General features: G+C 46.6%; 1 protein-coding gene across 4 annotated transcripts in view; it reads left to right on the top strand.

Moving 5' to 3' along the window:
- LOC118378942 (protein kinase C epsilon type) overlaps positions 1–26,400 on the top strand; it is a 302,141-nt gene that overhangs the window by 74,448 nt on the left and 201,293 nt on the right. For all 4 annotated transcript variants that reach the window (XR_008071101.1, XM_052470879.1, XM_052470873.1 and 1 more), the window contains one exon: positions 20,010–20,073. Coding sequence is in view for 3 of the 4 variants with exons in the window: in XM_052470879.1 (XP_052326839.1) it covers positions 20,010–20,073 (64 nt within the window). In the remaining variant the exon portion in view is untranslated. The remainder of the gene's footprint in view (positions 1–20,009; positions 20,074–26,400) is intronic.

Here is a 26,400-nt window from a genome sequence, read left to right as displayed (position 1 = left end):
AACGATAGACAGCTGTCCTTGATTGAGAACCATACCCGGCCAACACATAGAAACAGAAATCATAGAAATAAAGGACATAGAATGCCCACCCCACATCACACCCTGACCTAACCAAATAGAGAAATAAAAAAGGCTCTCTAAGGCCAGGGCGTGACAGTACCCCACCAAAGGTGCAGGCTCCGGCCGCAAAACCTGATCCTTTAGGGGAGGGTTTGGGTGGGCATCGATCCGCGGTGGCGGCTCTGGTGCGGGACGTAGACCCCGCTCCACCTCTGGCTCACCCCGCTTCGGTGGCACCTCTGGTGTGAAGACCCTCGCTGCCAACCCCGGACTGGGGACCCTCTCTGCAGGCCCCGTACTGGGAACCCTTGTTGCTGGCCCCGGACTGGGGACCATCTCTGCGGGCCCCGGACTGTGGACCCTCGTTGCTGGCCCCGGACTGGGCACCCTTGCTGCGGGCCTCGGACTGGGCCCCCTTGCTGGCTCCGGACTGGGCACCCTCGTTGCGGGCCTCGGAGTGGGAACCCCCTTGCTGGCTCCGGACTGGGCACCCTCGTTGCGGGCCCCGAACTGGAGACCGTCTCTGGAGGCTCCGGACTGAAGACTGTCGCTGGAGGCTCCGGACTGAAGGACGTCGCTGGAGGCTCCGGACTGGAGCACGTCGCTGGAGGCTCCGGACTGAAAGACATCGCTGGAGGCTCCGGACTGGAGGTCGTCGTTGGAGGCTTCGTGCCATGACTCCTCACTGGAGGCTTTGTGCCATGGATCATCACTGAAGGCTTTGTGCCATGGATCATCACTGGAGGCTTCGTGCCATGGATCATCACTGGAGGCTTCTTCCTGGGCGCAGGCACAGGGGAGACACAGAGTAGGCATGGTGCGTAGAGTGGGTGTCGGATACACTGGGCCGCGAAGGTGCACTGGTGGTCTCGAGTGCAGAGCTGGCACAACCCGTTCTGGCTGGATGCCCACTTCCACCCGGAAAATGCAGGATGCTGGCACAGAGCACACCGGCCTGTGAATGCTCACTCGAGACACCGTGCGCATCACCCCATAACTCAGTGCCTGAGCAGTCACATGCTCCCCACGGTAAGCACGGGGAGTTGGCTCAGGTCTAAACTCTGACTCCGCCAATCTCCCTGTGGGCTGCCTCTCGTGCCTGCTTCGCTGACTTGCCTCCTCATATCGCCGCCGCTCCGCCTTAGCTGCCTCCATCTCCTCCGTCGGACGGCGATACTCCCCGGCCTGCATCCAGGGTCCCTTTCCATCCAGGATCTCCTCCCATGTCCAGGAGTCCTCTTTACCACACTGCTTTGTCCTTTGGTGGTGGGTAGTTCTATCACGGGTGTCGTTGGAAGTAGACCAAGGTGCAGTGTGGTGAGAGTACATTTTCTTTATTTTCAATAAAATGTCGCAAACAAAACAAGAAATAACAAAACAACCGTGAAGCTTAACAGGGCCAAGTGCCACAAACAAAGTTAACAACCCACACTGAAAGGAGGGAAAAAAGCTAAGTATGATTCCCAATCAGAGACAACGATAGACAGCTGTCCCTGATTGAGAACCATACCCGGCCAACACATAGAAACACAAATCATAGAAATAAAGGACATAGAATGCCCACCCAAATCACACCCTGACCAAACCAAAAAGAGACATGAAAAGGGCTCTCTAAGGTCAGGACGTGACAATGTTATTTCTGGGTTTCCCAAACTCTGTTCTGGGGCCATGCCTGGGTGCACGTTTTGGTTTTTGCACTAGCACTACACAACTGATTCAAATAGTCAAAGCTTGATGTTGAGTTGGGTATTTGAATCAGATGTGTAGTGCTAGGACAGAAAACTAAATGTTCACCCAGAGGGCCCCAAGACCGAGTTTGGCAAACCCTGCTATATTGTATATTATACATTGGGTGGTTCTAATCCTGAATGCTGATTGGTTAAAACCACATTTCAGCCGGTGTCTATTCCACAAGTTACCACTGGCTAAATCTATGAAGTTAAAATGCCTATTTACTCTGTTCCATCTGACTGTGCAATCCACTGTCTCATCAGCCCAGCCAGGCAATTTATAAACTTGATCTCCACTATAAAAAGCCTTTAGAAATTATATTTTCCTTCCGACTAACATTTAGTTTTCAACAGCGGAGATCGGTATAAGCCTTTCTGTTTATCTCGGACATTTGCAACATTATTTCAATATTCAAATTCGATCTCCAGCTGTCCCACAGTAATGACATGTCAGGAGTCGGGACAAGACAGACAGGCAGGCAGCATTTCTCAACCAGTGTAAATCATGAATCAGCTGGCATCATTTTATGGATATATACAAAGAAATGTCAATTTAATAAAGGTACAACAAAAATAAGTGCAGCTAGTTTGCAGTTTTTCCAGCTTCAGTTTGAAGGGATTGTGTTAGCTGTGTTGTTGGTTAGCTCCTCTGAACAACAGTGTCCCGACGAGAGAGCACATTTTTTATGCCAGGCGAAAATCACACCTCATTAACTCATTGTTATGGATGTGTCCAAATGAATGTTACTAGAAAACAGCTTAATGCAAATGCAGCTACTGTTGTTGTTCTGGCTACACTATTTTTCTTGCGGCGAGCCATCCCGGATCCGGGATCGTGAATACAGCCTCAAGCTCATTACCATAACGCAACGTTAACTATTCATGAAAATCGCAAATTAAATTAAATCAATATGCTAGCTCTCAAGCTTAGCCTTTTGTTAACAACACTGTCATCTCAGATTTTCAAAAATATGCTTCTCAACCATAGCAAAACTAGCATTTGTGTAACAGTATTGATAGCTATTGATAGCTAGCATTAGAATTTAGCATTAGCATCAGCAGGCAACATTTTCACAAAAACCAGTAAAACATTCAAATAAATCATTTACCTTTGAAGAACTTCGGATGTTTTCAATGAGGAGACTCTCAGTTAGATAGCAAATGTTCAGTTTTTCCTGAAAGATTATTTGTGCAGGAGAAATCGGTCCGTTTTCTGCGTCATGTTTGGCTATCAAAAAACCCCCGAAAATTCAGTTATAAAAACGCCAAACTTTTTCCAAAATAACTCCATAATATCGACTGAAACATGGCAAACGTTGTTTAGAATCAATCCCCGAGGTGTTTTTCTACATATCTTTTCAAAAATATATCGTTCGTGGAAGTGTGCTTTCCCCTCTGTATCCCATGGGAAAATGCCTGCAGCTGAAAATTACGCACCAATTTAGACAAAGGACACCGGGCGGACCCCTGGCAAATGTAGTCTCTTATGGCCAATCTTCCAATGATATGCCTACAAATACGTCACAATGCTGCAGACACCTTGGACGAACGGCAGAGAGCATAGGCTCCTTCATGGCACATTCACAGCCATATAAGGAGACGATGGAAAAAGAGAGCCTAAAAAATTCTGCTCATTTCCTGTTTGAGGTTTCATCTTGGTTTCGCCTGTAGCATGAGTTCTGTGGCACTCACAGATAATATCTTTGCAGTTTTGAAAACGTCAGAGTGTTTTCTTTCCAAAGCTGCCAATTATATGCATAGTCGAGCATCTTTTCGTGACAAAATATTGCGCTTAAAACGGGAACGTTTTTTTATCCAATAATGAAATAGCGCCCCCATAGCTTCAACTGGTTTTAACGTGACTGTAAGTTAGCCGTAGTTGGCTAGCTAGCTAGCAAGCAAGCGATAAGAAAGTTGCCAGCCAGTGTGGCAATGGAACATTTAGAACAATTGACTGGGTCATGTCTGTAGATACAGAACAAAAAGACTGAACAACTGGGTCGCGAACCGATAGAACGAACGACCAGCCGGCTTGGGTAGCAACCCTAGATTTGTTTCGGGACTATATCTTGTGGAAGGATGAAATAGTATGAATAAATTCAGCAAAATAATGTTTTAATGAAAATATGTCAATCATTTGTTGAATATGTTGGTAACCCTTCATACAAAAGTGATAATGCCCACGGGCCTAACGACACCCGTGCCAATATATCATCCAAACACCGGCTTCTCTGGAATTATTGCTTGAGTATAATATTTTTACTACTGATATTGATTACTACATTGTTGGGAAAGAGCTTGCAAGAAAGGCCTTATACTGTACTTGTGCACGTGACAATACAAACTTTCAACTTCTCATCAGCACTCAGAGGCCTTCTCAGCAGCACTGAGAGAACTTCTCAACAGCACTCAGAGACTTCTCAGCAGCACTCAGAGGCCTTCTCCGCATCATTCAGAGGTCTTCTCAGCAGCACTCAGAGTCCTTCTCCGCATCATTCAGAGGTCTTCTCAGCAGCACTCAGAGGCCTTCTCCGCATCATTCAGAGGTCTTCTCAGCAGCACTCAGAGGCCTGATGAGAAGTTGAAAGTTTGTATTGTCACGTGCACAAGTACAGTATAAGAGGCCTTCTCAGCAGCAGTCAGAGGCCTTCTCAGCAGCACTGAGAGGGGCGGCACCAGGTAGCAAGAATATACTACATCTAATAAAAACACACAAATATATTTTTGAGTATACATTGTACAATTTAAATTCATATGGTATAAACAAGAAAACACCTTCTCAGCCTGCATTGTACGCACTGATCTACAAAGTGCCCGACATCCTTTTATTGGCTATCCATCTGTAGTACACTCTTAGGAAAAAGGGTTTCACAAGGGTTATTCAGCTGTCCCCATAGGATAACCCTTTTTGGTTCCAGGTAGAACTCTTTTGGGTTCCATGTAGAACCCTATGTCGAAAAGGTTCTACCTGGAACCAAAAAGGGTTCTTCAAAGGGTTCTCCTATGGGGTAGACCTTACTGTGAAATGCTTGCTTACAAGCCCTTAACCAAAAATGCAGTTCAAGAAATAGAGTTAAGAAAATATTTACTAAATAAACTAAAGTGAAAAAATAAATGTATATAAACTCAGCAAAAAACGAAACGTCCTTCAGTGTCAACTTAACATGTGTAAATATTTGTATGAACATAACAAGATTCAACAACTGAGACATAAACTGAAAAAGTTCCACAGACATGTGACTAACAGAAATTGAATAATATGTCCCTGAACAAAGGGGGGGTCAAAATCAAAAGTACCAGTCAGTATCTGGTGTGGCCACCAGCTGCATTAAGTACTGCAGTGCATCTCCTCCTCATGGACTGCACCAGATTTGCCAGTTCTTGCTAGGAGATGTTACCCCACTCTTCCACCAAGGAACCTGCAAGTACCCAGACATTTCTGAGGGGAATGGCCCTAGCCCTCACCCTCTGATCCAACAGGTCCCAGACCTGCTTAATGGGATTGAGATCTGGGCTCTGTGCTGGCCATGGCAGAACACTGACATTCCTGTCTTGCAGAAAATCACACACAGAACGAGTAGTATGGCTGGTGGCATTGTCATGCTGGAGGGTCATGTCAGGATGAGCCTGCAGGAAGGGTACCACATGGGGGAGAAGGACGTCTTCCCTGTAACATACAGCGTTGAGATTGCCTGCAATGACAACAAGCTCAGTCCGATAATACTGTGACACACCGCCCCAGACCATGACGGACCCTCCACTTCCAAATCGATCCCGCTCCAGAGTACAGGCCTCGGTGTAACGCTCATTCATTTGACGATAAACGTGGATCCGACCATCACCCCTGGTGAGACAAAACCACGACTAGTCAGTGAAGAGCACTTTTTGCCAGTCCTGTCTTGTCCAGCGACGGTGGGTTTGTGCCCATAGGCAATGTTGTTTGCTGGTGATGTCTGGTGAGGACATGCCTTACCACAGGCCTACAATCCCCGAGTCCAGCCTCTCTCAGCCTATTGCGGACAGTCTGAGCACTGATGGAGAGATTGTGCGTTCCTGGTGTAACTCGGGCAGTTGTTGTTGCCATCCTGTACCTGTCCCACAGGTGTGATGTTCGGATGTACAGATCCTGTGCAGGTGTTGTTACACATGGTCTGCCACCGCAAGGATGATCAGCTGTTCATCCTGTCTCCCTGTAGCGCTGTCTTAGACGTCTCACAGTACAGACATTGCAATTTATTGCCCTGGCCACATCTGCAGTCCTCATGCCTCCTTGTCTAAGGCATGTTCACGCAGATGAGCAGGGACCCTGGGCATCTTTATTTTGGTGTTCTTCAGGGTGAGTAGAAAGGCCTCTTTAGTGTCCTAAGTTTTCATAACTATGACCTTAATTGCCTACCGTCTGTAAGCTGTTAGTGTCTTAATAACGACCGTTCCACAGGTACATGTTAATTCATTGTTTATAGTTCATTGATCAAGCATGGGAAACAGTGTTTAACCTCTTGGGGCTAGGGGGCAGAATTTTCACTTTTGGATAAATAGCGTGGCCAAATTCAACTTCCTGCTACTCATGCCAAGAATATAAGATATACATATTATTCATAGATTTGGATAGAAAACACTCTGCAGTTTCTGTGCAGGGGTACAGGTTAGTCAAGATCATTTGTAAAGTGACTATGCATAGATAATTGACAGCGAGTAGCAGCAGTGTCAAAACAAAGGTGGGAGGTCAATGTAAATAGTCCGGGATGTCAGGAAGCTTGGCCCCAGTGATGTACTGGACCGTATGCACTACCCTCTGTAGCTACTTACGGTCAGATGCAGTTGCCGTCTAAGGCAGTGATGCAACCGGTCAGGATGCTCTCGATGGTGCAGCTGTAGAACTTTTTGAGGATCTGGGGACCCATGCCAAATATTTTCACTCTCCTGAGGGGAAAAGGTGTTGTCTTGCCCTCTTCACGACTGTCTTGGTGTGTTTGGACCTTGATAGTTCGTTGGTGATATGGACACCAAGGAACTTGAAACTCTCGACCCCCGCATCTTCAGCCCCGTCAATGTTTTTGGGGGCCTGTTCGGCCCTCCTTTTCCTGTAGTCCACAATCAGCTCCTTTGTCTTGATCACATTGAGGGAGAGGTTGTTGTCCTGGCCCCACACTGCCAGGTCTTTGATCTCCTCCCTCATCGTTGCCGGTGATCAGGCCTACCATTGTTGTGTCGCCAGCAAACTTAATGATGGTGTTGGAGTCATGTTTGGTCATGCAGTCGTGGGTGAACAAGTACGCAACCCTGAGGGGCCCCTGTGTTCAGCGTGGCAGATGTGTTGTTGCCTACCCTTACCACCTGGGGGTGGCCCCTCCACCCTCTCTCGGTCTCTACTACCACTCCACCCTCTCTCTGTCTCTACTATCCCTCTACCCTCCCTGTCTCTACTACCCCTCTACCCTCTCTGTCTCTACTACCCCTCTACCCTCTCTGTCTCTACTACCCCTCTACCCTCTCTCTGTCTCTACTACCCCTCTACCCTCTCTCTGTCTCTACTACCCCTCCACCCTCTCTTTCTCTACTACCCCTCCACCCTCTCTGTCTCTACTACCCATCGACCCTCTCTGTCTCTACTACCCCTCTACCCTCTCTCTGTCTCTACTACCCCTCCACCCTCTCTGTATCTGCTACCCATCTACCCTCTCTCTGTCTCTACTACCAATCTCCCATCTCTCTGTCTCTACTACCCCTCCACCCTCTGTCTCTACTACCCCTCCACCCTCTCTGTTTCTAATACCCATCCACCCTCTCTCTGTCTCTACTACCCCTCCACCCTCTCTGGCTCTACTACCCCTCTACCCTCTCTGTCTCTATGACCCCTCTACCCTCTCTGTCTCTACCACCCCTCCACCCTTTCTGTCTCTACTACCCCTCTACCCTCTTTGTCTCTACTACCCCTCCACCCTCTCTGTCTCTACTACCCCTGTACCCTCTCTGTCTCTACTACCCCTCTACCCTCTCTGTCTCTACTACCCCTCCACCCTCTCTGTCTCTACTACCCCTCCACTCTCTGTCTTTACTACCCCTCCACCCTCTCTGTCTCTACTACCCCTCTACCCTCTCTGTCTCTACTACCCCTCCACCCTCTCTGTCTCTACTACCCCTCCACCCTCTCTGTCTCTACTACCCCTCCACCCTCTCTCTGTCTCTACTACCCCTCCACTCTCTCTGTCTCTACTACCCCTCCACCCTCTCTGTCTCTACTACCCCTCCACCCTCTCTGTCTCTACTACCCCTCTACCCTCTCTGCCTCTACTACCCCTCTACCCTCTCTCTGTCTCTACTACCCCTCCACCCTCTCTGTATCTGCTACCCCTCTACCCTCTCTCTGTCTCTACTACCCCTCCACCCTCTCTGTCTCTACTACCCCTCCACCCTCTCTGTCTCTACTACCCCTCCACCCTCTCTGTCTCTACTACCCCTCCACCCTCTCTGTCTCTAATACCCATCCACCCTCTCTCTGTATCTGCTACCCATCTACCCTCTCTCTGTCTCTACTACCCCTCTACCCTCTCTGTCTCTACTACCCCTCCACCCTCTCTGTCTCTACTACCCTTATGCCCTCTCTGTCTCTACTACCCCTCTACCCTCTCTGTCTCCACTACCCCTCCACCCTTTCTGTCTCTACTACCCCTCTACCCTCTCTGTCTCTACTACCCCTCCACCCTCTCTGTCTCTATTACCCCTCTACCATCTCTGTCTCTACTACCCCTCTACCCTCTCTGTCTCTACTACCCCTCCACCCTCTCTTTCTCTACTACCCCTCCACTCTCTCTGTCTCTACTACCCATCTACCCAATCTCTGTCTCTACTACCCCTCTACCCTCTCTGTCTCTACTACCCCTCTACCCTCTCTGTCTCTACTACCCCTTCACCCTCTCTCTGTCTCTACTACCCCTCTACCCTCTCTCTGTCTCTACTACCCCTCTACCCTCTCTCTGTCTCTACTACCCCTCCACCCTCTCTGTCTCTACTACCCCTCCACTCTCTCTGTCTCTACTACCCCTCTACACTTTCTCTGTCTCTACTACCCCTCTACCCTCTCTGTCTCTACTACCCCTCCACCCTCTCTGTCTCTACTACCCCTCTACCCTCTCTGTCTCTACTACCCCTCCACCCTCTCTGTCTCTACTATCCCTCCACTCTCTGTCTTTGCTACCCCTCCACCCTCTCTGTCTCTATTACCCCTCTACCATCTCTGTCTCTACTACCCCTCTACCCTCTCTGTCTCTACTACCCCTCCACCCTCTCTGTCTCTATTACCCCTCCACTCTCTCTGTCTCTACTACCCCTCTACCCTCTCTCTGTCTCTACTACCCCTCCACCCTCTCTGTCTCTACTACCCCTCTACCCTCTCTCTGTCTCTACTACCCCTCCACCCTCTCTGTCTCTACTACCCCTTCACCCTCTCTCTGTTTCTACTACCCCTCTACCCTATCTCTGTCTCTACTACCCCTCTACCCTCTCTGTCTCTACTACCCCTCTACCCTCTCTCTGTCTCTACTACCCCTCTACCCTCTCTCTGTCTCTACTAACCCTCTACCCTCTCTCTGTCTCTACTACCCCTCTACCCTCTCTCTGTCTCTACTACCCCTCCACCCTCTCTGTCTCTACTACCCCTCCACCCTCTCGGTCTCTACTGCCCCTCCACCCTCTCTGTCTCTACGACCCCTCCACCCTCTCTGTCTCTAATACCCATCCACCCTCTCTCTGTACCTGCTACCCATCTACCCTCTCTCTGTCTCTACTACCCCTCTACCCTATCTGTCTCTACTACCCCTCCACCCTCTCTGTCTCTACTACCCCTCCACCCTCTCTGTCTCTACTACCCCTCTACCCTCTCTGTCTCTACTACACCTCCACCCTCTCTGTCTCTACTACCCCTCCACCCTCTCTGTCTCTAATACCCATCCAACCTCTCTCTGTATCTGCTACCCATCTACCCTCTCTCTGTCTCTACTACCCCTCTACCCTCTCTGTCTCTACTACCCCTCCACCCTCTCTGTCTCTACTACCCCTCCACCCTCTCTGTCTCTACTACCCCTCTACCCTCTCTGTCTCTACTACCCCTCCACCCTCTCTGTCTCTATTACCCCTCTACCATCTCTGTCTCTACTACCCCTCTACCCTCTCTATCTCTACTACCCCTCCACCCTCTCTGTCTCTATTACCCCTCCACTCTCTCTGTCTCTACTACCCCTCTACCCTCTCTCTGTCTCTACTACCCCTCCACCCTCTCTGTCTCTACTACCCCTCTACCCTCTCTCTGTCTCTACTACCCCTCCACCCTCTCTGTCTCTACTACCCCTTCACCCTCTCTCTGTTTCTACTACCCCTCTACCCTCTCTCTGTCTCTACTACCCCTCTACCCTCTCTGTCTCTACTACCCCTCTACCCTCTCTCTGTCTCTACTACCCCTCTACCCTCTCTCTGTCTCTACTAACCCTCTACCCTCTCTCTGTCTCTACTACCCCTCTACCCTCTCTCTGTCTCTACTACCCCTCCACCCTCTCTGTCTCTACTACCCCTCCACCCTCTCTGTCTCTACTGCCCCTCCACCCTCTCTGTCTCTACGACCCCTCCACCCTCTCTGTCTCTACTACCCATCCACCCTCTCTCTGTACCTGCTACCCATCTACCCTCTCTCTGTCTCTACTACCCCTCTACCCTATCTGTCTCTACTACCCCTCCACCCTCTCTGTCTCTACTACCCCTCCACCCTCTCTGTCTCTACTACCCCTCTACCCTCTCTGTCTCTACTACACCTCCACCCTCTCTGTCTCTACTACCCCTCCACCCTCTCTGTCTCTAATACCCATCCAACCTCTCTCTGTATCTGCTACCCATCTACCCTCTCTCTGTCTCTACTACCCCTCTACCCTCTCTGTCTCTACTACCCCTCCACCCTCTCTGTCTCTACTACCCCTCCACCCTCTCTGTCTCTACTACCCCTCTACCCTCTCTGTCTCTACTACCCCTCCACCCTCTCTGTCTCTATTACCCCTCTACCATCTCTGTCTCTACTACCCCTCTACCCTCTCTATCTCTACTACCCCTCCACCCTCTCTGTCTCTATTACCCCTCTACCATCTCTGTCTCTACTACCCCTCTACCCTCTCTGTCTCTACTACCCCTCCACCCTCTCTGTCTCTACTACCCCTCCACTCTCTCTGTCTCTACTACCCCTCTACCCTCTCTCTGTCTCTACTACCCCTCCACCCTCTCTGTCTCTACTATCCCTCCACTCTCTGTCTTTGCTACCCCTCCACCCTCTCTGTCTCTATTATCCCTCTACCATCTCTGTCTCTACTACCCCTCTACCCTCTCTCTGTCTCTACTACCCCTCTACCCTCTCTCTGTCTCTACTAACCCTCTACCCCCTCTCTGTCTCTACTGCCCCTCTACCCTCTCTGTCTCTACTACCCCTCCACCCTCTCTGTCTCTATTACCCCTCTACCATCTCTGTCTCTACTACCCCTCCACCCTCTCTCTGTCTCTACTACCCCTCTACCCTCTCTCTGTCTCTACTACCCCTCCACCCTCTGTCTTTGCTACCCCTCCACCCTCTCTGTCTCTATTATCCCTCTACCATCTCTGTCTCTACTACCCCTCTACCCTCTCTCTGTCTCTACTACCCCTCCACCCTCTCTGTCTCTACTACCCCTTCACCCTCTCTCTGTTTCTACTACCCCTCTACCCTATCTCTGTCTCTACTACCCCTCTACCCTCTCTGTCTCTACTACCCCTCTACCCTCTCTCTGTCTCTACTACCCCTCTACCCTCTCTCTGTCTCTACTAACCCTCTACCCTCTCTCTGTCTCTACTACCCCTCTACCCTCTCTCTGTCTCTACTACCCCTCCACCCTCTCTGTCTCTACTACCCCTCCACCCTCTCTGTCTCTACTGCCCCTCCACCATCTCTGTCTCTACTACCCCTCCACCCTCTCTGTCTCTAATACCCATCCACCCTCTCTCTGTATCTGCTACCCATCTACCCTCTCTCTGTCTCTACTACCCCTCTACCCTCTCTGTCTCTACTACCCCTCCACCCTCTCTGTCTCTACTACCCCTCCACCCTCTCTGTCTCTACTACCCCTCTACCCTCTCTGTCTCTACTACACCTCCACCCTCTCTGTCTCTACTACCTCTCCACCCTCTCTGTCTCTACTACCCCTCCACCCTCTCTGTCTCTACTACCCCTCCACCCTCTCTGTCTCTACTACCCCTCCACCCTCTCTGTCTCTACTACCCCTCCACCCTCTCTGTCTCTAATACCCATCCACCCTCTCTCTGTATCTGCTACCCATCTACCCTCTCTCTGTCTCTACTACCCCTCTACCCTCTCTGTCTCTACTACCCCTCCACCCTCTCTGTCTCTACTACCCCTCCACCCTCTCTGTCTCTACTACCCCTCTACCCTCTCTGTCTCTACTACACCTCCACCCTCTCTGTCTCTACTACCTCTCCACCCTCTCTGTCTCTAATACCCATCCAACCTCTCTCTGTATCTGCTACCCATCTACCCTCTCTCTGTCTCTACTACCCCTCTACCCTCTCTGTCTCTACTACCCCTCCACCCTCTCTGTCTCTACAGGCAGTGAGTAGGTTTGATGGATGGTTCATGAGCAGCTTGGAGAGAGAGAGATGAAGGCAGGCTAGAGTGTTGTATTGTGTTAGGGTGGCTTGGGAAGGCTGCAATGTCTATTTAATTGTAGCATGAAAGCGACCTACAGCTGCAGCCTAGTTCTGCCATATACCCTTTTGGAATGCATTATGTTGGAATGATGGAATTGTCACAGTAGCGCCCCCCTATTCCACCTCATATCTAGCCCAAGCCCATGACCTTTCTGCAGTGATTTATCAATACAGCCCATGTCCTTTCTGCAGTGATTTATCAATACAGCCCATGTCCTTTCTGCAGTGATTTATCAATACAGCCCATGTCCTTTCTGCAGTGATTTATCAATACAGCCCATGTCCTTTCTGAAGTGATTTATCAATACAGCCCATCTCCTTTCTGCAGTGATTTATCAATACAGCCCATGTCCTTTCTGCAGTGATTTATCAAAACAGCCCATGTCCTTTCTGCAGTGATTTATCAAAACAGCCCATGTCCTTTCTGCAGTGATTTATCAAAACAGCCCATGTCCTCTCCTCAGTGATTTATCAAAACAGCCCATGTCCTTTCTGCAGTGATTTATCAATACAGCCCATGTCCTTTCTACAGTGATTTATCAAAACAGCCCATGTCCTTTCTGCAGTGATTTATCAAAACAGCACATGTACTTTCTGCAGTGATTTATCAAAACAGCCCATGTCCTCTCCTCAGTGATTTATCAAAACAGCCCTTGTCCTTTCTGCAGTGATTTATCAAAACAGCCCCTGTCCTCCCTGCAGTGCTTTATCAAAACAGCCCATGTCCTCTCTGCAGTGCTGTGCTTTATCAAAACAGCCCATGTTCTCTCTGCAGTGCTGTGCCTTATCAAAACAGCCCATGTTCTCTCTGCAGTGCTGTAATTTATCAAAACAGCCCATGTCATCTCTGCAGTGCGTTATCAAAATAGCCCATGTCCTCTCTGCAGTGCTGTGCTTTATCAAAACTGCCCATGTCCTCTCTGAAGTGATTTATCAAAACAGCCCATGTCCTCTCTGCAGTGCTTTATCAAAACAGCCCATGTCCTATCTGCAGTGCTGTGCTTTATCAAAACAGCCCATGTCCTCTCTGCAGTGCTTTATCAAAACAGCCCATGTCCTATCTGCAGTGCTGTGCTTTATCAAAACAGCCCATGTCCTCTCTGCAGTGCTGTGCTTTATCAAAACAGCCCATGTCCTTTCTGCAGTGATTTATCAATACAGCCCATGTCCTTTCTGCAGTGATTTATCAAAACAGCCCATGTCCTTTCTGCAGTGATTTATCAAAACAGCACATGTCCTTTCTGCAGTGATTTATCAAAACAGCCCATGTCCTCTCCTCAGTGATTTATCAAAACAGCCCTTGTCCTTTCTGCAGTGATTTATCAAAACAGCCCCTGTCCTCCCTGCAGTGCTTTATCAAAACAGCCCATGTCCTCTCTGCAGTGCTGTGCTTTATCAAAACAGCCCATGTTCTCTCTGCAGTGCTGTAATTTATCAAAACAGCCCATGTCCTCTCTGCAGTGCGTTTTCAAAATAGCCCATGTCCTCTCTGCAGTGCTGTGCTTTATCAAAACTGCCCATGTCCTCTCTGAAGTGATTTATCAAAACAGCCCATGTCCTCTCTGCAGTGCTTTATCAAAACAGCCCATGTCCTCTCTGCAGTGCTGTGCTTTATCAAAACAGCCCATGTCCTTTCTGCAGTGATTTATCAATACAGCCCATGTCCTTTCTGCAGTGATTTATCAAAACAGCCCATGTACTTTCTGCAGTGATTTATCAAAACAGCCCATGTCCTTTCTGCAGTGATTTATCAAAACAGCCCATGTCCTCTCCTCAGTGATTTATCAAAACAGCCCTTGTCCTTTCTGCAGTGATTTATCAAAACAGCCCCTGTCCTCCCTGCAGTGCTTTATCAAAACAGCCCATGTCCTCTCTGCAGTGCTGTGCTTTATCAAAACAGCCCATGTTCTCTCTGCAGTGCTGTGCCTTATCAAAACAGCCCATGTTCTCTCTGCAGTGCTGTAATTTATCAAAACAGCCCATGTCCTCTCTGCAGTGCGTTATCAAAATAGCCCATGTCCTCTCTGCAGTGCTGTGCTTTATCAAAACTGCCCATGTCCTCTCTGAAGTGATTTATCAAAACAGCCCATGTCCTCTCTGCAGTGCTTTATCAAAACAGCCCATGTCCTCTCTGCAGTGCTGTGCTTTATCAAAACAGCCCATGTCCTCTCTGCAGTGCTGTGCTTTATCAAAACAGCCCATGTCCTCTCTGCAGTGCTGTATTAAAACAGCCCATGTCCTCTCTGCAGTGCTATGCTGTATCAAAACAGCCCATGTCCTCTCTGCAGTGTTTTATCAAAACAGCCCATGTCCTCTCTGCAGTGCTGTATCAAAACAGCCCATGTCCTCTCTGCAGTGCTGTATTAAAACAGCCCATGTCCTCTCTGCAGTGCTGTATCAAAACAGCCCATGTCCTCTCTGCAGTGCTGTATCAAAACAGCCCATGTCCTCTCTGCAGTGCTGTATCAAAACAGCCCATGTCCTCTCTGCAGTTCTGTATTAAAACAGCCCATGTCCTTTCTGCAGTGATTTATCAAAACAGCCCATGTCCTCTCTGCAGTGCTTTATCAAAACAGCCCAAATCCTCTCTGCAGTGCTATGCTGTATCAAAACAGCCCATGTCCTCTCTGCAGTGCCGTATTAAAACAGCCCATGTTCTCTCTAAAGTGATTTACCAAAACAGCCCATGTCCTCTCTGCAGTGCTTTATCGAAACAGCCCATGTCCTCTCTGCAGTGCTTTATCAAAACAGCCCATATCCTCTCTGCAGTGCTGTGTTTTATCAAAACAGCCCATGTCCTCTCTGCAGTGCTGTGCTTTATCAAAACAGCCCATGTCCTCTCTGCAGTGATTTATCAAAACAGCACATGTCCTTTCTGCAGTGATTTATCAAAACAGCCCATGTCCTCTCCTCAGTGATTTATCAAAACAGCCCTTGTCCTTTCTGCAGTGATTTATCAAAACAGCCCCTGTCCTCCCTGCAGTGCTTTATCAAAACAGCCCATGTCCTCTCTGCAGTGCTGTGCTTTATCAAAACAGCCCATGTTCTCTCTGCAGTGCTGTAATTTATCAAAACAGCCCATGTCCTCTCTGCAGTGCGTTTTCAAAATAGCCCATGTCCTCTCTGCAGTGCTGTGCTTTATCAAAACTGCCCATGTCCTCTCTGAGTGATTTATCAAAACAGCCCATGTCCTCTCTGCAGTGCTTTATCAAAACAGCCCATGTCCTCTCTGCAGTGCTGTGCTTTATCAAAACAGCCCATGTCCTTTCTGCAGTGATTTATCAATACAGCCCATGTCCTTTCTGCAGTGATTTATTGCAAAACAGCCCATGTACTTTCTGCAGTGATTTATCAAAACAGCCCATGTCCTTTCTGCAGTGATTTATCAAAACAGCCCATGTCCTCTCCTCAGTGATTTATCAAAACAGCCCTTGTCCTTTCTGCAGTGATTTATCAAAACAGCCCCTGTCCTCCTGCAGTGCTTTATCAAAACAGCCCATGTCCTCTCTGCAGTGCTGTGCTTTATCAAAACAGCCCATGTTCTCTCTGCAGTGCTGTGCCTTATCAAAACAGCCCATGTTCTCTCTGCAGTGCTGTAATTTATCAAAACAGCCCATGTCCTCTCTGCAGTGCGTTATCAAAATAGCCCATGTCCTCTCTGCAGTGCTGTGCTTTATCAAAACTGCCCATGTCCTCTCTGAAGTGATTTATCAAAACAGCCCATGTCCTCTCTGCAGTGCTTTATCAAAACAGCCCATGTCCTCTCTGCAGTGCTGTGCTTTATCAAAACAGCCCATGTCCTCTCTGCAGTGCTGTGCTTTATCAAAACAGCCCATGTCCTCTCTGCAGTGCTGTATTAAAACAGCCCATGTCCTCTCTGCAGTGCTATGCTGTATCAAAACAGCCCATGTCCTCTCTGCAGTGTTTTATCAAAACAGCCCATGTCCTCTCTGCAGTGCTGTATCAAAACAGCCCATGTCCTCTCTGCAGTGCTGTATTAAAACAGCCCATGTCCTCTCTGCAGTGCTGTATCAAAACAGCCCATGTCCTCTCTGCAGTGCTGTATCAAAACAGCCCATGTCCTCTCTGCAGTGCTGTATCAAAACAGCCCATGTCCTCTCTGCAGTTCTGTATTAAAACAGCCCATGTCCTTTCTGCAGTGATTTATCAAAACAGCCCATGTCCTCTCTGCAGTGCTTTATCAAAACAGCCCAAATCCTCTCTGCAGTGCTATGCTGTATCAAAACAGCCCATGTCCTCTCTGCAGTGCCGTATTAAAACAGCCCATGTTCTCTCTAAAGTGATTTACCAAAACAGCCCATGTCCTCTCTGCAGTGCTTTATCGAAACAGCCCATGTCCTCTCTGCAGTGCTTTATCAAAACAGCCCATATCCTCTCTGCAGTGCTGTGTTTTATCAAAACAGCCCATGTCCTCTCTGCAGTGCTGTGCTTTATCAAAACAGCCCATGTCCTCTCTGCAGTGCTGTATTAAAACAGCCCATGTCCTCTCTGCAGTGCTATGCTGTATCAAAACAGCCCATGTCCTCTCTGCAGTGTTTTATCAAAACAGCCCATGTCCTCTCTGCAGTGCTGTATCAAAACAGCCCATGTCCTCTCTGCAGTGCTGTATCAAAACAGCCCATGTCCTCTCTGCAGTGCTGTATCAAAACAGCCCATGTCCTCTCTGCAGTGCTGTATCAAAACAGCCCATGTCCTCTCTGCAGTGCTGTATCAAAACAGCCCATGTCCTCTCTGCAGTTCTGTATTAAAACAGCCCATGTCCTTTCTGCAGTGATTTATCAAAACAGCCCATGTCCTCTCTGCAGTTCTTTATCAAAACAGCCCAAATCCTCTCTGCAGTGCTATGCTGTATCAAAACAGCCCATGTCCTCTCTGCAGTGCCGTATTAAAACAGCCCATGTTCTCTCTAAAGTGATTTACCAAAACAGCCCATGTCCTCTCTGCAGTGCTTTATCGAAACAGCCCATGTCCTCTCTGCAGTGCTGTGTTTTATCAAAACAGCCCATGTCCTCTCTGCAGTGCTGTGCTTTATCAAAACAGCCCATGTCCTCTCTGCAGTGCTGTATTAAAACAGCCCATGTCCTCTCTGCAGTGTTTTATCAAAACAGCCCATGTCCTCTCTGCAGTGCTGTATCAAAACAGCCCATGTCCTCTCTGCAGTGCTGTATCAAAACAGCCCATGTCCTCTCTGCAGTTCTGTATTAAAACAGCCCATGTCCTTTCTGCAGTGATTTATCAAAACAGCCCATGTCCTCTCTGCAGTGCTTTATCAAAACAGCCCAAATCCTCTCTGCAGTGCTATGCTGTATCAAAACAGCCCATGTCCTCTCTGCAGTGCTGTATCAAAACAGCCCATGTCCTCTATGCAGTGCCATATTAAAACAGCCCATGTTCTCTCTAAAGTGATTTACCAAAACAGCCCATGTCCTCTCTGCAGTGCTGTATCAAAACAGCCCATATCCTCTCTGCAGTGCTATGCTGTATCAAAACAGCCCATGTCCTCTCTGGAGTGCTGTATCAAAACAGCCCATGTCCTCTCTGCAGTGCTTTATCAAAACAGCCCATGTCCTCTCTGCAGTGCTGTATCAAAACAGCCCATGTCCCCTCTGCAGTGCTTTATCAAAACAGCCCATGTCCTCTCTGCAGTGCTGTATCAAAACAGCCCATGTCCTCTCTGCAGTGCTGTATCAAAACAGCCCATGTCCTCTGTGCAGTTCTGTATTAAAACAGCCCATGTCCTCTCTGCAGTGATTTATCAAAACAGCCAATGTCCTCTCTGCAGTGAATTATCAAAACAGCCCATGTCCTCTGCAGTGCTGTATCAAAACAGCCCATGTCCTCTATACTCTCTCTCGGTTTAGGTTGTGCGGTCGGAGTCCGCATCTTGGGGGGGGGGGGTCCACGTCCAGCGCCAGAGCCAGAGCCGCGTACAGATGCCCACCCAGAGGGGGGCTGTACTGTCACTGTGCTGTCACGTTCTGACCATAGTTCTTGTGTGTTTTCCTTGTTTTAGTGTTGGTCAGGACATGAGCTGGGTGGGCATTCTATGTTGTGTGTCTAGTTTGTCTATTTCTATGTTTGGCCTGATATGGTTCTCAATCAGAGGCAGGTGTTGGTCATTGTCTCTGATTGGGAACCATATTTAGGTAGCCTGTTTTGTGTTGGGATTGGTGGGTGATTGTTTCCTGGCTCTGTGTTCTCTGCACCAGATAGGACTGTTTTCGGGTTTTGCCACATGTATTGTTTTGTAGTGTGTTCATGTGTTGAGTTTCTGTTATTAAAAAACCATGGACACTTACCACGCTGCTCATTGGTCCTCCGATCCTTCTCGCCTCTCCTCCTCAGGCGACGAGGAGGAGGAAAACTCTTACACCATGTCCTCTCTGCAGTGCTTTATCAAAACAGCCCATGTCCTCTCTGCAGTGCTTTATCAAAACAGCCCATGTCCTCTCTGCGGTGATGTACTTTATCAAAACAGGGCGAGATGAGGAAATGGATGTGAGTGCAGTGGCCTGACTTAACACAGTCCTGCAGACATGTGTGTGTGTGTACCTGTGTGTGTGTCTGCGTGTGTGTCTATGTGTACTGTGCAGAGGGGGATTATGGACTGGCTGTGGGAGGCTGCTCCCGGTAGAAACTCTGAGCCCCAGCCGCCGCAATCCCTGCCCACTCTCTCTTATGAGCCGAGCTAGCAAACACATGTACATGAGCTCAATCTCGTCTGCCTATGCCCAGGGGGGTTAGAGTGCCATGGGTGAACGGATGTAAATGCTCCATGTGCCCACAAAGCTGTAACTCAGGACTCTCCTGGTCTTGTACTGCAGTATTCAGCAACCTGATAACATGGTGTTACTACACACACACACACACACACACACACACACACACACACACACACACACACACACACACACGTCTACAGGACTGCGTTTATAAGCCAGGCCACTGCACTTCCATCCCATGTCCTCCTCTGGTCCTGTTTTGATAAAGCAGCCATTAAGTTTTCATTAGCTCCTGAGAGCCATTACTGCAAAAGCATCCCTCTCCTCTGCTGCTCAAATCAATACTGTACAGTATGTGTGTGTGCGCCTGTTTGTCAGTGGAGGCTGGTGAGAGGAGATATGGGAGGACATCCTCATAATGGCTGGAATGGAATTCCTGGAACAGAGTCCAATGTAGTTTCCATATGTTTGATGTGTTTAATATTGTTCCATTTATACCATTCCGGCATTTAGAATGAGCCCGTCCATCTTCCTATAGCTCCTCCCACCAGCCTTCTCTGGTGTGTGTGTGTGTGCGCGTGCGCGTGCGCGTGCGTGTGTGTGTGTGTGTGTGCGTGCGCGTGTGTGTGTGTGTGTGTGTGAATGTACTGTCACTGATATGGTTTCATGCTGCCATACTATAACATGGTTTCAGTCCAGTATGAAGGCTGACAGTTTGTTGTGTTGTGTTGTTCTCTTCCAGATTGACTTGGAGCCTGAGGGGAAGGTGTACGTCATCATGGACCTGTCTGGATCCTCTAGTGAAGGTAAGGCGTTTTCTCTCGTTTTCTCTTTCAATTACATTACATTCAATTTAAGGGCTTTATTGGTATGGGAAGCATATGTTAACATTGTCAAAGCAGGTGAAATGGATAATGAACAGAAGTGAAATTATCAATAAAAAAAATAACAGTAAACATTACACTCACAAAAGAAGAATAAAGACATTTCAAATGTCATATTATGTCTGTATACGGTGTTGTAGTGATGTTGAAATAGTTAAAGTTAAAAAGGGAAAATAAATTAACATGAATATAGGTTGTATTTACAATGGTGTTTGTTCTTGCCTGGTTGTCCTTTTCTTCCTGCTGTGATGGCACTCTGTGGTATTTCACCCAGCAGATATGGAAGTTTATCAAAATTGGGTTTGTTTTCAAATTCTTTGTGGATCTGTGTAATCTGAGGGAAATATGTGTCTCTAATATGGTCATAGTGCAGCTCAGTTTCCACCTCATTTTCTGGGCAGTGAGCACAGCCTGTCTTCTCTTGGGAGCCAGGTCTGCCTACGGCGGCCTTTCTCAATATCAAGGTTATGCTCATTGAGTCTGTTTATAGTCAAAGCTTTCCTTAAGTTTGGGTCAGTCACAGTGGTCAGTTATTCTGCCACTAGGGCCAAATAGCATTCTAGTTTGCTCATTCTAGTTTGCTCTTTTCTTGGGGCAACAGGTCACAAATCTTGCTGCTGTGATGGAACACTTAGTGGTATTTCTCTCTGTCTCTCTCTCTCGCCCTCTCTCTCTCTCTCTCTCTCTGCCGTCCCACCCATCCTATCCTTCTCCTGGAAGCTGATCAGAGCCCCTAAAAGGAGAAGACCCTCTCATCTGTCTGTTCCTTTCTTCATTCGGTCACCCCGAGGGTCTCATTTCAGGTGGCTTGATCACTCAACATGATCTCACTGATGTGTCACTCCAACAGGTGGGAGGGGGAGGGGGTCCAGGAGTATGGGTGTGGCCAAGGGTGTGGGTGTATCCAGGGGGTGAGTATGTCCAGGGGGTGGGTGTGTCCAGAGGGAGTGTCCCAGGGGGTGGGTGTGTCCAGGGGGTGGGTGTGTCCAGAGGGAGTGTCCCGGGGGAGTGGTTTCAATTATTTATTTTGTTTCTCGCTCCTTTCTTCTCTTCTCTCTCTCTCTCTCTCTCTCTCTCTCTCTCTCTCTCTCTCTTAATGTGACAGTGAGAGAAGTCTACATGAGTTAAATATACGGCTTGATCATCATTGTTACATAAGGAAATGGACAATTAGCATTTCCTGTGACTGTTAGTAGCGTTAGTGACTCACTGGAAAGTAGGAGTAAAAATACGTCAGAATGGCAACCATTGGTCTGTCTCTGTCAACAATAATAATACACTGACATTCATCATGAACTACTTCATCATAAGTACTCTGATTACTTCATTACCATTATCATGAATTAGTGTATCACGCCCGCACAGTGCAACGTTTTCCTGCGATAGATAAGGTTAGGGTTCGGTTCCCTTTTCACCTGATGAGTGAATTAACTGTACATATTCAAATATAAATCCATTGTTGTAAAATATGATTTGCTTTGATACTAAGACACATTCATGTCCTTTTGTCCTAGCTAGATAGGTCAGAACAAGGGTAGTGTCCTCAGTACCTGTAATATAAAACAGTGTAGTGTAGGGATCAAGGGAAGTGCTTTCCTCTGTCTCTGGCTATAGCTACATGGTTAACCCTGGCTGCAGCCCTCGGCTGTACGATTCTCTCTTTCAATGCCCCTTTTACATATTAATTGATTATTCAATTGTATATAAGTAGCGACCCCAGTTTTCTGAGAAATAGTCTGACAATGTCTGCTGCTTTTAATAGACCACAGTCATTTAATTGATAAGAGAGGACAAGAGGACGAGAGCACTGTGCTCTTAATTAGAGGTTGACCGATTAATCGGAATGGCCGATTAATTAGGGCCGATTTCAAGTTTTCATAACAATCAGAAATGGGTATTTTGGACGACGATTTTGCCGTTTTTAAAACATTTTATTATTCTTTTTTTACACCTTTATTTAATCTTTATTTAACTAGGCAAGTCAGTTAAGAACACATTCTTATTTTCAATGACGGCCTAGGAACAGTGGGTTAACTGCCTTGTTCAGGGGCAGAAAGACAGATTTTTACCTTGTCAGCTCAGGTATTCAATCTTGCAACCTTACAGTTAACTAGTCCAACGCTCTAACCACCTGCCTCACGAGGAGCCCGCCTGTTACGCAAATGCAGTAAGAAAACAAGGTAAGGTGCTAGCTAGCATTAAACCTAATCAATCATAATCACTAGTTAAAAACTACACATGGTTGATGATATTACTAGTATATCTAGCGTGTCCTACGTTGCATATAAACGATGCAGTGCGCATTCGCAAAAAAAGGACTGTCGTTGCTCCAACGTGTACCTGACCATAAACACCAATGCCTTTCTTAAAATCAATACACAGAAGTGTATATTTTTTAACCTGCATATTTAGCTAAAAGAAATCCAGGTTCGCAGGTAATATTAACCAGGTGAAATTTGTCCCTTCTCTTGCGTTCATTGCACAGTGTATATGCAACAGTTTGGGACGCCTGGCTCATTGCGAACGAACTTTCCAGAGTTTTACGTAATTATGACATAACATTGAAGTTTGTGCAATGTAACAGGAATATTTAGACTGATGGATGCCACCCGTTAGATAAAATGCGGAACGGTTCCGTATTTCACTGAAAGAATAAACGTCTTGTTTTCGAGATGATAGTTTCCAGATTCGACCATAATAATGACCTTAGGCTCGCATTTCTGTCATGCCCTGGCCTTAGTTATCTTTGTTTTCTTTATTATTTTGATTAGGTCAGGGTGTGATATGGGGATTTTATGTGTTTGTCTTGTCTAGGGGTTTGTATGTTTATGTGGCTGTTTCCTGTCTAGGTAAATTGTATGTCTATGGTTGCCCAAATTGGTTCTCAATTAGAGGCAGCTGTCTATCATTGTCTCTGATTGGGAACCATATTTAGGCAGCCATATTCTTTGGGTATTTTGTGGGTGATTGTTTCCTGTGTCTGTGTTTGTGCCACACGGAACTGTTTCGTTGCCAGTTCACTTTATTATTTTGTATTTGTGTTCATGTTTAGTTTTCCTTATTAAAAACCATGGACACCTACCACGCTGCGTATTTGTCCGATCCTTGTTTCACCTCTTCAGAGGAAGAGGAGGAAATCTGCCATGACAATTTCTGTGTGTTATTATGTTATAATTAAGTCTGTGATTTGATGGAGCAGTCTGACTGAGCGATAGTAGGCACCAGCAGGCTCATAAGCATTCATTCAAACAGCACTTTCAAGTATTTTGCCAGCAGCTCTGCTGTTTATGACTTCAAGCCTATCAACTCCCGAGATTAGGCTGGTGTAGCGATGTGATCTGAAATGGATAGCTAGTTAGCGGGGTGTGCACTAATAGCGTTTCAAACTTCACTCGCTCTGAGACTTGGAGTAGTTGTTCCCCTTGCGCTGCATGGGTAACGCTGCTTCGAGGGTGGCTGTTGTCGTTGTGTTCTTGGTTCGAGCCCAGGTAAGAGCGAGGAGATGTACAGAAGTTATACTGTTACACTGGCAATACTAAAGTGCCAATAAGAACATCTAATAGTCAAAGGTACATGAACTACAAATGGTAGAGAGAAATAGTCCTATAATTCCTATAATAACTACAACCTAAAACTTCTTACCTGGGAATATTGAAGACTCACGTTAAAAGGAACCACCAGCTTCCATATGTTCTCATGTTCTGAGCAAGGAACCTCTTGAAACTAGGGGGCACTATTTTCATTTTTGGAAAAATAATGTTCCTAAAGTAAACGGGCTATTTTGTCAGGACAAGATGCTAGAATATGCATATAATTGACAGCTTAGGATAGAAAACACTAACGTTTCCAAAACTGTAAAAATATTGTCTGTGAGTATAACAGAACTGATATTGCAGGCGAAAGCCCGTGAAAAATCCAATCAGGAAGGGTCTCTTATTTAGAAACCTCTGTGTTCTTATGCATCCCTATTGAGCATTGAATGGGATATCAACCAGATTCCTTTTTTTATTGCTTCCCTAATGTGTCTAGTGTCACAAGACACAGTTTCAGGCTTTTATTTTGAAAAATAAGCGTGAAGGACCACATTGCGTCAGTGGTCAGGTGGTGGCTCTCAGAGTGATTTGTGTGTAATAGATAAAGGCACCCAAAGTGCTTCTCGCTCCTACTGGGAAGCCAACTGGCCCAGTTGATATATTATCGAATAGATATTTGAAAAACACCTTGAGGATTGATTATAAAAAACGTTTACCATGTTTCTGTCGATATTATGGATCTAATTTGGAATATTTTTCGGCGTTGTCGTGACCGCAGTTTCCGGTGGATTTCTCAATCAAACGTGAAGAACAAAAGGAGGTATTTCGGCTATAAAAATAATCTTTATGGGATAAAATGAACATTTGCTGTCTAACTGGGAGTCTTGTGAGTGAAAACATCCGAAGCTCATCAAAGATAAACAATTTAATTTGGTTGCTTTTCTGATTTTCGTGACCAAGTTGCCGACTGTTAGCTGTATATAATGCTATGCTAGGTTATCGATACATTTACACAAATGCTTGTCTTGCTTTGGCTGTAAAGCATAATTTAAAAATCTGAGATGACAGGGTGATTAACAAAAGGCTAAGCTGTGTTTCACTATATTTCACTTGTGATTTCATGAATATGAATATTTTCTAGTAATATTTTGTGTCCGTTGCGTTATGCTAATTATTGTCAGTTGATGACAATTCTCCCGGATCCGGGATGGGTAGTTCCAAGAGAACATTAAAGCTTTCTTACATGGCACATATTAGCTTTCTTACATGGCACATATTGCACTTTTACTTTCTTCTCCAACACTTTGTTTTTGCATTATTTAAACCAAATGTTTCATTATTTATTTGAGGCTAAATAGATTTTATTAATGTATTATATTAAGTTAAAATTAGTGTTCATTCAGTATTGTTGTAATTGTCATTATTACAAATACATTTAAAAAACCGGCCGATTAATCGGTATCAACTTTTTTTTGTCCTCAAATAATCAGTATAGGTATCGGCGTTTAAAAATCATAACGGTCGACCTCTACTCTTAAAGTGTACTGTGTACAGTGCCTTGCGAAAGTATTCGGCCCCCTTGAACTTTGCGACCTTTTGCCACATTTCAGGCTTCAAACATAAAGATATAAAACTGTATTTTTTTGTGAAAAATCAACAACAAGTGGGACACAATCATGAAGTGGAACGACATTTATTGGATATTTCAAACTTTTTTAACAACTCAAAAACTTAAAAATTGGGCGTGCAAAATTATTCAGCCCCTTTACTTTCAGTGCAGCAAACTCTCTCCAGAAGTTCAGTGAGGATCTCTGAATGATCCAATGTTGACCTAAATGACTAATGATGATAAATACAATCCACCTGTGTGTAATCAAGTCTCCGTATAAATGCACCTGCACTGTAATAGTCTCAGAGGTCCGTTAAAAGCGCAGAGAGCATCATGAAGAACAAGGAACACACCAGGCAGGTCCGAGATACTGTTGTGAAGAAGTTTAAAGCCGGATTTGGATACAAAAAGATTTCCCAAGCTTTAAACATCCCAAGGAGCACTGTGCAAGTGATAATATTGAAATGGAAGGAGTATCAGACCACTGCAAATCTACCAAGACCTGGCCGTCCCTCTAAACTTTCAGCTCATACAAGGAGAAGACTGATCAGAGATGCAGCCAAGAGGCCCATGATCACTCTGGATGAACTGCAGAGATCTACAACTGAGGTGGGAGACTCTGTTCATAGGACAACAATTATTCGTATATTGCACACATCTGGTCTTTATGGAAGAGTGGCAAGAAGAAAGCCAACAGATATCCATAAAAAGTGTCATTTAAAGTTTGCCACAAGCCACCTGGGAGACATACCAAACATGTGGAAGAAGGTGCTCTGGTCAGATGAAACCAAAATTGAACTTTTTGGCAACAATGCAAAACGTTGTGTTTGGCGTAAAAGCAACACAGCTCATCACCCTGAACACACCATCCCCACTGTCAAACATGGTGGTGGCAGCATCATGGTTTGGGCCTGCTTTTCTTCAGCAGGGACAGGGAAGATGGTTAAAATTGATGGGAAGATGGATGGAGCCAAATACAGGACCATTCTGGAAGAAAACCTGATGGAGTCTGCAAAAGACCTGAGACTGGGACGGAGATTTGTCTTCCAACAACATTTACATTTACATTTAAGTCATTTAGCAGACGCTCTTATCCAGAGCGACTTA

The sequence above is a fragment of the Oncorhynchus keta genome, chromosome 2, assembly GCF_023373465.1.
Source record: "Oncorhynchus keta strain PuntledgeMale-10-30-2019 chromosome 2, Oket_V2, whole genome shotgun sequence".
NCBI classification, from domain to species: Eukaryota; Metazoa; Chordata; class Actinopteri; order Salmoniformes; family Salmonidae; genus Oncorhynchus; species Oncorhynchus keta.
The sequence above is the reverse complement of the archived record's forward strand: the minus strand, read 5'-3'. Positions and strand labels throughout refer to the sequence as shown.